At 39.2% G+C, this 12,722-nt stretch overlaps 1 protein-coding gene across 14 annotated transcripts in view; it reads left to right on the top strand.

The window, feature by feature from the left end:
- Positions 1 to 12,722, top strand: part of BPTF (bromodomain PHD finger transcription factor) — a 56,686-nt gene that overhangs the window by 37,386 nt on the left and 6,578 nt on the right. For 7 of the 14 annotated variants that reach the window (XM_080375403.1, XM_080375397.1, XM_080375402.1 and 4 more), the window contains 10 exons: positions 201 to 362; positions 1,340 to 1,488; positions 1,832 to 1,955; positions 2,491 to 2,714; positions 3,965 to 4,187; positions 4,422 to 5,308; positions 6,072 to 6,154; positions 8,039 to 8,264; positions 8,698 to 9,050; positions 12,425 to 12,598. In XM_080375403.1, the coding sequence (XP_080231529.1) occupies positions 201 to 362; positions 1,340 to 1,488; positions 1,832 to 1,955; positions 2,491 to 2,714; positions 3,965 to 4,187; positions 4,422 to 5,308; positions 6,072 to 6,154; positions 8,039 to 8,264; positions 8,698 to 9,050; positions 12,425 to 12,598 (2,605 nt within the window). The remainder of the gene's footprint in view (positions 1 to 200; positions 363 to 1,339; positions 1,489 to 1,831; positions 1,956 to 2,490; positions 2,715 to 3,964; positions 4,188 to 4,421; positions 5,309 to 6,071; positions 6,155 to 8,038; positions 8,265 to 8,697; positions 9,051 to 12,424; positions 12,599 to 12,722) is intronic. The other 7 variants (XM_080375396.1, XM_080375392.1, XM_080375394.1 and 4 more) reach the window with 7 other exon arrangements.

Genomic DNA, 12,722 nt, shown 5'->3' with positions numbered 1-12,722 from the left:
TTCTAGTAGTCATTGGTAATGAAAGCATTCTGTGCTGTAACGTACTGTTTCCAAAAAAACAAACGTGAGCAAAGAAAGTATGACACATTCAGAAATTACTGTAAAAATAATCCTGTGGTTTGCTGTTTCATACTTGAAAATAGTCATTTCATTGACTAATTATTCTGCTCTAAAACTGACTGTTCTGTGTACCTCAATAGCCACTAGCACAGCTGCCACTTCAGCCACAACCATTGCCAGCACAGGGCAGACCTTCCAGATCTCAGGCAGTCCAGTAACGATGGCAGGGAAAGTGATAACTAAGCTGCCACTCCCTGCAAACAGCAAGATTGTTGCCGTCAATGTGCCATCAACTCAAGGAGGTAGGGGAAAGGGAACTGAATTCAAAATGTATTCCAGTTTGCTGATTGATTCTCCATTGACACTATTTTTCCAGTAAAATAAACTGTGACTTGAAGGGGGAAAAATACTATTTTTTATATATATCTATACACACACAAGTTTCTAGAGCGTATCCCCCCTGTATTTGCATATTTGTGCCTGTAGGGGGGAAAATGCACGTTTTTTGCCTGTAAATTATTCTGCATCTCATAATGCAAAATTAGAAGCTTTATTTTTAACAATGTGGAATGAAGCATGCTTTTTTCATTATCAAAATTAAACATCAAAAAAACAACTTTATTCAGAGAAAAAAAAAAGCTGCTGTTCTTAGTTATTAATGCCTACATCTGCTCTTCACTGATGAGCAAGAGTTAGGCTTCAAACTAAGATTAGCATTCTTTCTTCTTGCCTCAGGAAGAGAACGTAATATTTTGAGATTTGTGAATGTATGTTGAACAGAAAAGCTCAGTTCTCTGTCTGTTATACTTAGTGTCTGAGGAAATCATGAAGGCTGCTAGTTTTGTATTGAAATTTCTTAGGTGAGAGGAAAAGTATTGCCCATTTTCTTCAGCACCACAAGCTTGTAGGTGAAAGGTGTTTAAACTGGTCTCCTACATGTATTTTAAATTAATCGGATTATATTTTTAATGGTTGTATAATACTAATTTGTGGCACCGTGTCAATGCAAGGACTTATTCGCAGTTATCATCAAACCGATCTTTGTGAAGATTCATTCTTGCCTTAAACTTTTCTAAAATACCTATTTCTTAACGTAAAATGTAGTTGGATTATCAACAAAGTGTAGTGCTGCTTTACAAAGGCTCTCCCGAGAAATGCTGAAAGGCTCAAAGGTGTTCTAGAAACCTGGAGACTGATTTCTAAATGCCACCCTGTGGTTGCATTTACTTCTTCTGCTGGCAATTATGTCATTAACGATTCTCAATTTTTCTTTAATTAGGTGTTGTTCAAGTTCAGCAAAAGGTATTGGGTATCATTCCATCAACTACAGGTGCAAGTCAAACATTTACTTCATTCCAGCCAAGGACAGCAGCTGTAACCATTAGGCCAAATACCACAGGGACGTTAGGAACCACAAGCACTTCACAAGTAAGATGTTTTTCTGATTATTTAATGCAAAAAATGTGGATGCATATATCTTAAGTTATTGGCAGATACTAAAAGTTCTCTATAGTCACGTTTCAATGTTTTTGGCTCATCTCAGCAATAGAGTTTATGGATCCTTTATTCCAAGGAGATACAATTCTCTCCAATTGGAAAAACTAATAGTTCAGAGCTTGGTAAGCCTTAGTGGTGTGGACATAGACGAAAAAATACTGGATCGGCTTGCATCTTGGAATTAAAAGAAACGCAAAACCAACCCAAACTTCAGGGCCTATCCCAGCAGCTTTTTTCACAAGGTGATACATGTTCTTCATTTTGGTGTATGTAGGTGGTGCAAGGGACACCGCTCCGCCCTGGTATGACAGTAATACGGACGCCACTTCAGCAGTCAGCGCTTGGAAAAACCATCATTCGAACACCTGTAGTGGTGCAACAAGGTATTCTTCCAGCCAGTAGGTTCATTTTAATATATAAATTTCCAGTGTGACATCCATGGTTTGTTTCTTCATAAATACTTTCTGTAGCATACGTCTCAATACAAAAATACCTCATTTTCATGCTTGACTTCTAACAGGTGCTTTTTCTGACTTTTGAATGTTTTGGTTGCAGGCTTTGTCAGTGGTGTTTATGATTGACACTGGAAAATCTAGTACTCATTTTGAAGTCCATTCATTTGAAAACAAACAAAGAAGTTTAAAATAATTATGCATTGAGAAAGTTTGGTTTGTTTTGTTTTTAAAGGCAGGCTAAGTGTTTGAAATACTCCCTAAGTATGTGAATTGAATTAAAACAGAAAATGCTTTGCAGATATTTTTCAGTCAACCACACAGGGCAAATGGTTTGTAAAGAAAATTTATGTGCAACCTGCAGCATTTGCTTCGCTTGTCTGATTGTACACTATTGCGAGTTGTTGTGACTTGGAGGTTTGCTGTGCTGATGGTTAAAATGTTGGAAATACGCTTCTTACCACAAATTATTCTCTTACAGGTCAGACACAGCAAGTGGTGACTCAAATAATTAGGGGTCAGCCTGTCTCCACAGCAGTTTCTAGTACAAGCACAGCTTCTTCCAGCACTGGACAGAAGACTGTCACAAGTCCTGGGACACCACCTCAGCAAACACAGCCGCAGCCCCCATCGCAGCCCCCTCGCCCTCAGCAGGGACAAGTGAAACTTACTATGGCCCAACTCACACAACTAACGCAAGGACAGGTAAAAGCTTCTACAGCCTCTGGGTGTGGAAATGTGCTAATCCTTATCAAGCCTTTGGATTTCAGCAGTGTATGTATCTGCTCATAAATTTATGTTCCGGCCTTCATTTAGAATGACCATAGTAGCATAATTATAGACTGAAAGAAGCTTAAACAGTATATGTACAATTTTAAATATCACTTCCTATTGTATTCCCCGGTAATGTAACCAGCATCAGAAAAGTTTAGCAATATGGGGAAAAAGTCTTTGTGTTAATAGCAGTAAGGGACATAATTATTTTGTATGGCCTGTTTTGTAGACCTTCAGAATGTAATGTTCGTTCCTTATCTTTTGATTTCGTGTGAAGGTTTAGTTTTCATGCACGTTATCCAGAGGAAAAATTACAGTGTCTGGAACTGGAGGAAGAAAAAGTTCTTAGAGCTTCTGCTTAGATCGTGAAGGTCTGTCAGCAAAAAATACTTTAGAGTCAAGCATAGCGTAAAAATAGACTTCTGTGAGTTACCACAACAGCTATTCTTCAAATTATAAATAATATATGTAAATGATTGTTACGTACAAGCTGCTTGTTGCCAGATAAGATTTTGCTATGTGGAACAAGACTCTCAGAGAGTTTGTTTTCACACCAGAAGACTTAGAAGGATTTTTGTAGGGACCTTACTCTGTTCAGTGGGTTCACAAAATGTGGAGTTACGCATCTATGTGTTGGGATAATACTCTGCCTTCTCCGTCACTTGAGTTGAGAGTGATGTCATGAGCTACCTAAGTGTCATCTTAAGCAACCGAAATTCACAATATGTTACAGGCTGAGCAGCCAGTCATGAGAGCTCACAGGTAGGTAGGATCTGATATGCGGTAAGGAAGTGTTTTGAACGCAGAGGACTTTTGCACAAACTATTGGGATTCTTCAGAAAGTAATTAATAGTGTGTCTAAAACTGTCCATGCTCTCTATTGCTTGCAAATTCTAGGAACAAAGATAATGTATTTTAGCTGCTTTCTGGCTAGGGTTTCTTGTCAATGTTTGGATGAAAATACGTGTAACTAACTCCAACCCAGTAATCTGTTGATGATAGAATTGTTGAAAGGGTATTTTATTATTTCAGGGTCTCAGATGTTAGTTTTGGATTTTAGGAATGTGCGAAGTGGTGAAAGTATTGAATTCTGAAATCCAAAACGCTAATTCTTCTGATTTTCCACAAAGTCTGTTTAAGAATTTTATCACTAATGCATCAATATTAACTTTTTTTTTTAGGGTGGCAGTCAAGGATTAACTGTGGTAATTCAGGGACAAGGTCAAACTACTGGTCAATTACAATTAATCCCTCAGGGTGTGACTGTAATACCTGGTCCAGGACAACAGCTTATGCAAGCAGCTATGCCAAATGGTACAATTCAGAGATTTCTTTTCACCCCACTATCAGCAGCTGCTACTACAGCTAGCACAACTACCACAACAGTTTCTACTTCAACCTCGGGTAAGCATTGTTCTGTTCAGCAGATAAAAAGCTTCAATTTCAGTAGCATGGGAGTTTTTTTGGAGTTGGAGATGGTCTGTTATTACAGTAAATCTGTTGGAAGTGTATTATAAACTTAGAAATCTCTTGAATTTCTGTCTAGAGCTTTACAGTAGTTCTAAAAGGTTTAAATTAGTAAGGCTCGTAGACACGTCATTTGAAATGAATGGAATACTTGTTTTTTCTCCTTCACAGCTACAGGGGAACAGAAGCAAGCTCTACAGGCACAGCCAACATCAGCGCTGCCGCCAGTTCAGCTGCAGCCTCAGAGTCAGCAGCAAGCCCAGCCTCAAGTGCAGAATCAGAGCACCCAGCCTGCGCCGCTGGCCCAGCCACCGGCAGCTCCGCCGGCATCGCAGTCTGAAACCCAGCCCCAGCCTGAGCCTCAGACTTTGGCATCTGTTGACTCTCCAGTCACACCCGAAGCACAGACATCTAAATCTCCAGTTCAGTCTCCGGCACAGCCCCAGGCGCAAGGGCAGTCTCCAGTGCAAGTCCCGAGCCAGCCGCAGACGGCAGTCCTCCCACAATGCCAGTCCCAAGCCCAGCCTCAGCCACCAGCTCAGGTGCAGACTACAACCCAACAGCAGAGTCAGATGCAGCCCCATGCTCCCATACAAATTCAAGCTCAGCTGCAGCAATCACAACCTCAGGTTCAGACTTCTGTCTCAACCCTTCCAACTACTCAGAGTTTAAATCAGGTTCCTGTGCAATCCCCAACTCGTCCTCAGCTGCAACTTCAGCAGCCTCCAACAAAAGTTATTACAGTGCCTCAGCTTCAGCAACAAGTTCAAGTTCTCTCTCAGCTTCAGTCACATGTTGTGGCTCAGATACAAGCCCAACAAGGCAGTGTGCCCCAGCAGATCAAGCTTCAGTTACCTATTCAGATCCAACAAACTAGCCCAGTACAGGCTCACCAGATTCAGAATGTGGTAACAGTTCAAGCAGCTAGTGTTCAGGAGCAGCTGCAGAGAGTTCAGCAGCTCAGGGAGCAGCAACAGAAGAAAAAACAGCAACAGATAGAAATTAAACGTGAGCACACCCTTCAGGCTTCTAATCAAAGTGACATTATCCAGAAACAGGTAAAGTTAACAGAAGGAAATTAAAACTTAATGAATGAAACAAATCTCATTTTAAATGCCTGTTCTTGTTAACAATGTTAATACATTTGATAGGCAGTTAATTTGATTCTTTCAAAGTTAGTGCACGATTGCATTTTGGCAATTTCATTAAATATTCTGAGTTAATTCAGCACATCAAGTCAATTGTACCATGTTTGCAGTCTTCTGGCGCCTTGATTCAACTTACCACTAGCTGCTGGGACAATACATCTTCATTCTCAGTTCAGGAAAGATAGGTTATAGATAGGAGAGCTGACGTTCAGAACACATGTACAGTACTTTCATTGCCTGCTGTAGGAAACTGAGGTTTCAAAGAGGTATCTGAAATGTAATGCTGTTGGATGGCTGCAGGGCTTAAAAAAATACATATATATATATATATAAAAAAATAGACTCTGACCATTTTTTAAAATAAAAAAAAACAGTCACTGAAGAAATACTGTCAATTTACATTTAGTCCCTAGGTTTCAACTCAACTTAAGCAAAATATCCTACTCTGTGTGGGAGGGAGAATGGTGTTAATTTTCAATTTCATTTTCAATTCTCAGATAATTGCCTTAAACAAGCACTGCCCCTGATAAAACCAGTTCTATTTTGTCACTTACTGAAATAAATAACACTAACTTTTTCTTTAACTTTGGAAATGTCCTGGTTCTCCCAGTAATATTATGAAATACTGGCTAAATTTTTCATATTTCATTTTGGATTCTGTATCATCCTACAGGTGGTTATGAAACAGAATGCTGTCATAGAACACTTGAAACAAAAGAAGACACTGACTCCAGCTGAGAGGGAAGAAAATCAGAGGTGAATGTGCATCATAGTGCATCTTTAGATGTGAAAGTTTTGCATTTATAACATCTTATAATGGTGTAATAAAACACTGGTTTTTAAAAAAACAAAAAGCCCCTTAAAGAAATTTTGCTATTTTAAAATTGCTTAAAGTAACGCTCAAAAGTAACTTTTTTATAACCATGTTCTTAAAGTAATTGAATTCTGTATACTGTCGATTTTCTTTTGATTACATGTTTTTAAAGTTAAATGTATTGCATGTGTGTGAAGCTGGGCACAGATTTTAAGTTTAAGGTAAAACACAAAACCATCCTTAAAAGAAGGGTAGAATGGAGAATTAATTGTTCTGTTGCAAAAAAGCCTGGGTTTTGTTTGTTCTTTATCATGGCAGTTTATTTCCATTCTTACCTGCTGTACATCCCACTCTACAGAATAAATTTAAGAGTTGGAAGGCAGTTCTGTTTGACAAACTAGATTTTACGCTTAAAGCTGCTACACACAGATTTGGAGTGTTTGTCATTTGTCTTGGGGTTATTTTGACACCTTTTCACTCGTGCAGTTGCTTCAGTTGGATAATCACAGTTGTGTGTATTGTCAGTAAGAAAAAGAGTAGTGGCTTTTATAAAATTTTGGTCATCAAATCAGAGTACAAGCTTAGTTGATTACAAAAATATTAGTAGGTGCTACTTGCTTAACGTTCACAGTTGCACAGAGTAAGATGTATTGTGATATACTCTTAATGTAGTGGTGTCAGACAGCCAAATCGGTATTTAGACCAACAGAAGTCCAATATAATTAATAATAATAAGAAGAAGAAGAAGAAGCAGTACAGCTGTTTTTCTATGTCACTGATAGTTTGGGTGGGTTTTTTTCTTCTCCAAAAATGTAATTTGGGTGTCCTACCTGGTGAAAAAACAGACTAAATCAAGTAGATGTAGTGCAGGTAAGAAGAGCAAAGTAAACAAAGTGGTATGGCCCTCGGCCCTCCAAAACCACTAGGATGTTTCATATGTCATCGAAATACAGATGTCTATCAAAAGGCAGTATGTCTGAGTCTAAGACTACAGAGCCAGCAGCAGCTGGTTGTCCTGCCCATTGCTATTTTGTTGCTTGCTTCCAGCTTGTATGTCAACGGGAGTTATTTTTCATGGTCACTCTGGCAACAAGAAGCATTTAGTTTCTAGTGGGTTTGAAATAGAATGGGAAGGGAAAAGGAAGTTCAGAAGAACAAAAATACATTCATTTTCTAATTGAAATGTAAAGCAAAATAAGTGAATTGCAGAACGAGTGAGCAGGAAAAGAGATTTGTGGTTGAGTGTACAACAAGCGGATGAGAAATTAATCTTGAGTTGTCATCAGTGAAGAAATTGGCAACTGCTTTATTGTGAATTCTATACACTGAAAAACATGTCAGTCCTTATGCCAAAACACAAAAGCTTAGTAATATTTGGTGGTCACTGGAGAGTGGAAACGTATGTTTTAGGAGAGTTCACAGGCTTCCAACTTGCTTTCATCCTACACGAGCATAAACAAAATCCAGCTCTTTCAAACTTGTTTGTAAAAACTGAACTGAGTGAAAATGTCTCTCGTTGTACTAAAGCCTAAGCTTTGTTGGGAGTTTTATAGGGGAAGGGGAGGAACAATTATACTCGGACCAGTTCAATGAAATTGGGACTGGCCGCTTGAGCCTAACTAGGGATTTGATCTCTCCCAGTGGTGTTCTGGTAAAAAAGTATGAGTGGGAACAATGTGTGTTACTAAATTTGCCTTGTACATCTTAGGAAACGTGATAATTTAGCTTGCAACTTGCAGAGGCTGGAGAATGAAATGATTCTGCAATCTCAGCTGGGGATAAATAGGCAGCTCGGCACAATGTACTTTTTCTTTATTTCTTCCCAGAATGATTGTGTGCAACCAAGTGATGAAATATATTCTGGATAAGATAGACAAAGAAGAAAAACAGGCAGCTAAGAAACGAAAGCGAGAAGAGAGTGTAGAACAGAAGCGTAGTAAACAGAATGCTACTAAGCTCTCAGCTCTACTTTTCAAGCATAAAGAACAGCTGAAAGCTGAAATATTGAAAAAAAGAGCCCTTCTGGACAAGGATCTACAAATTGAAGTACAGGTAAGGACAGTTATTCTCAAAGACTGATTTGATTTTAAGCTGCGGAGAATATATATGTGTTAATCTTTACCCGTTTGCTCAGTGAGATTTTAAGCAAACATACAGGAAGAAGTTCTGGTTGTAGATACCTGGGTCTCTGTGAAGCTAGATTTAAGGCCTTTTATAGTGCTTGTTTTTCACCTGGACTGAAACTACCTTGTTTTCTAAAACAGCTTCTGATAAATTACAGCCAGTGGGCCACAGTAGGCCAAGTGTGTCATCCCTTAATGTTATGTGAATTGTAGGCTAGGCACGTTGAAAGATTTGTGTGTTTAAATGGCTCTAATTATTTTCTTTTGATACATCCCCGTGCTTAATGTCTAGATTTTAAGCCTGTCCTGGAATAATCATATGAAGTGCCTTCCTCTCTATTTATTCATTTAATATGCTTCAGGAGGAGCTAAAGAAAGACTTGACTAAAATTAAGAAAGAAAAAGAAAAAGCCCAGGCAGCTGCAGCTGCTGCAGCCGCGGCAGCCGCTGCAGCCGCAGCAGCCGCCGCTGCACCGCCGCCGCCACCGCCACCACTGCCACCACCACCACCACAGCAACACGCAGCCAGCGTCGTCTCCTCCTCCTCCACCACAGTCCCAATGCCAGTATCCTCCCAGAAGAGAAAGCGAGATGAGGAGAAAGATTCGTCAGCTTCCAAGTCCAAGAAAAAGAAAATGATTTCTACTACCTCAAAGGAAACAAAGAAGGACACAAAGCTTTACTGCATCTGTAAAACGCCTTACGATGAGTCTAAGTGAGTAGTGAATGCCGCAGCCTTTTCCTCTGTATCCTTAGCTTTAGGTGTAGCATTTAGCTGTTAGTGCAAGGTAGTTCTAGAATCGGAGATAAGAGTATCAGGTGTTATTGCAATGATCATTAAGTTATAAAGAATAAAGTCTCTCTTTTCCACTAGCAGTTACAAAACTATTAACATACTTGATTTATACTATTAATGTATGTGATTTATATTTCTACTTGTTTGCATGTTCCCATTGTATGACCTTTCTGTCTCACATGCACATACTCTTTTTTTTTTTTTTTTTCCCCTCCGCTCTGTTATTCTTTCTTTTGCCGTTTTGCCTCTGCCTCAGAAGCAAGTGACAATTGGGTGTGAGCAATTTCTCGTGAACAAGCAGCTGGTGTTCTTTAGAAATAGCTTTGGTACCGTCTTCTGATAAATGACTTTTTTGTAAGTCGGTAGCCAGTAAAGGGGGTTCGAAGGTACTGGGCTGCAGTTCACTTTGGACAATGTTTCAGGTAGAAATGGTTTCCATGTGTTGTAATTTACATCCCAGGGTTGATAAAATAATGAATATGTAAGCATTTGACAAAGTGAAAACTGCAGTTCTCTGTAGTTTGATTCTGACTGTGAACGAGAGAAAATATTTATATTACGTACGAAGCTTGTGAAGAAACTTAGTAAGTGGTGGAGTGGAAGATTCCGTGGATTGCAGGGAGATAGCGTTACACATTCCTGCTTAAGCTAGAAGTGCCTAACATCCAGTAGCTGGTAATGGTTAACATCGGATAGCTGTGTAGAGATGTATGTAAAATAAATTTGACTTCAGACCAATTCCAAGTGAGTATGTACCCGCTCAACGAGTAACAATACCAAAAAGTGTTAATTGATGCCATTTGGTGGTGGTTTAAATGCTGATAACAGAAAGAAACCACAGAGGTGGAGTAGTGCTTTCACTCCAGTAATGGTTCTTCGTTCCAAGCTTAGGGTCAGGACTAGAGGATCTCTTGAGGTTCCTTCTAGCCTTTTGTGTTGTTTAATTTTTTTTGTATATACATGAAGTTGAGGTCTTCAGGGTTTTTTGATCTTGGTTGTTCAGTAGCTCTGACCATGACACGGTTACTTCAGTGTGGGAAATCGGACTGCTCTCTGTGCTGCCATTTCTGTAGACACAGCAGACTGGGGTGCCCTGGTGTTACTTCTAAGGGACGTCACCAGTCACGCTTAATAACGCTGTTAGACTTCCCGTAATCCAGTAAACTCAGGAGGATCCCCTGTTCTCATTTTGTTGTGACACCGAATAAAGGTCTGTGTATTACTGCTTCTGTTGTTAGTAAGCGATAGAACGGTCACAAAAATGAGAGGAGATGAACAAATTCTGTGAGCAAAAGGCTTTGATTGTCAGACAGACTCTTTTTGGTGGGCGTTTGAGTAAGCCAATGAAAAACGTGGTTATAGAGAGAGTTTTGGTAGCCTGAATCGAGAGCTGTGCTTAAATGCACAGAACAAAAATTGAAGAAAATGAAATCTTAATGACTTAGTATCCTTAGCAATACGATTCAGTTTTGCTGCTTTGCTTTTTGTGAATCCTGAATTTTATGTTCTTATAAATGATGACTGTGCTACTGAACTACATTAACCTTTCACTATCTGGAAAGGGATTAGTCAAGTTTTAAAACAGTTTTCTGGCAAACATTTTTTTTTTTATTATTTTCAAATATATATATATGCATAGGCATCAGATGCTTCTCTTTGTGCCGGTGTCTCTTTTCTACTTCAGAAAAAGATAGATGTGCTGCTTGAAAAGCTAATTAGTGGTATATTATGAATACCCTATGCATTTTTTAGGATGTAGTAAATCCTCAAAAGTCATTCCGTGTTGTGTATTTTATTGGAAATCCCTTTATGTTTGGTTTTCATTTGTGATACTCCAGGGTTATAGGTAGGGATTTGCTCATAATGTTTCCAGGGATGGCCAGGAAGGGTGTCTTTTGAAGATTCCTACTTAGATTCTGACTTACTTGTGAAGTGACATAACGTGACACCTGTTCCACATTCTAGTGGCAAGGTTTAGCACCTACACCTAGACGTAAATGTGCTTCCGCATCACCAGGGGCAGAGAGACACAGTCTTTCATGGGAAGAGGAGGCAGGCTGAATCATTGTTGGTAGTTGACAGAAGGAGCTGTATCTACCTATTCTTTATGGGTTGCGTCATTTGTTATTATTTTTATTATTTTACTTTTATTTTTAGGATTTGTTTGACTGAAAATTAAGAGAAAAGGCAGGATCTGAGTACCAGAGCGTATGCACGGACCCAAGAAATTAGAGATGCTTGTTTTGTGGAACATGTGCTAGCTCCTGTCCTGTTGCTAGTGTGCAGTGTCCAGGGGGTGCTGGCAGGCTGAACTAGGATGGCAGTAATTCATACGGCAGCGCGTGGCAGGTGGGGATGGTCGCCAAAATCCGGGAAGATCAAGGTTCTGAGTCAGCTTGCTTTTGCTTAGGCAGAGAGAATGGATGTGTAACTTCGCCCATCTGGTTGATTGTCACTAGTCATAGGTATGTTTTGAGATATCCATACACAAAATGACAAACATCCTTGCATAATATTTTACAGTTTTGTCACATCATTCTGTGCAAGGTCCCATTCATACGATTCCGTACCTGGTTCCCTTCACTTTGTGTCATACCATATCTGGTTCCGTCACACAGCTGTGTCTGAGAGTAGACATTATTTTCTGCAGAATAGTCCACGTTCCAATTTGTTGCAATTTTGAGTAGTTTAATTATCTGGTTTTCAGTATGCGCCCCCTCAAAAAAAAAAAAAAATTACAAGTATGACAACCATGTCCTGGCCCCATTTTCTTTCATATCATGTTATACCAATATGTATCCTACACATGGCTGGTATGCATGTTCTTCGTAGTATACTTGTAACTCCTAGTTGGTGTTTGCGCTTTGCTTTTGTTTTTTAAATTAACTGAGACCTACATTTTCAAATCTTAAAGGAAATGTTTCAGTGGCCTTTGAGCTACGGTTTTGAAAATGTAAATCTTTTTCTTTGGTCTTGTCTTTTTGTGCCTTTTACAGTTTTTCACACACACGTTGGAGACATACATTTTTAGCCCAGTTTTGTCAAAGTCTGGTTACATATTGTTGTGCATTTTAATGAAATGTCAATTTAAAATTGACCCCAGTGACCTTACTGACAGTACAGCTGCAGCATGAGATGTTAGTCTGTAAGGACAGAATGCTAGGAAGCAGGGAAACCGAGACAGATAACTGACGCAGGGCAGCAAGAAAGCGCATCAGAGAGAAATGCAGGGAAAAGTGCCATGCCATTTGAAATGACAATTACATTGTCATTTTCATTGTGAATACTTTTAGGTTCTATATTGGCTGTGATCTTTGTACTAACTGGTATCATGGAGAATGTGTTGGCATCACAGAAAAGGAGGCTAAGAAAATGGATGTGTACATCTGTAATGATTGTAAACGGGCACAAGAGGGCAGCAGTGAGGAATTGTACTGTATCTGCAGAACACCTTATGATGAGTCACAGTGAGTTCTGATAAGAACCTCTTATTTAATGTTTAGGTAGCAAACTGCTCTGACTGTGGTTACCTGTTCCTTGCAAAGAAAAAAAAAAAAAAGAAAAAAAAAAGTTACTCTGCATATGTTGTAT

Source organism: Falco punctatus (assembly GCF_963210335.1).
Source record: "Falco punctatus genome assembly, chromosome: 1".
NCBI lineage: Eukaryota > Metazoa > Chordata > Aves > Falconiformes > Falconidae > Falco > Falco punctatus.
This window is presented reverse-complemented; position numbering and strand designations above follow the sequence as displayed.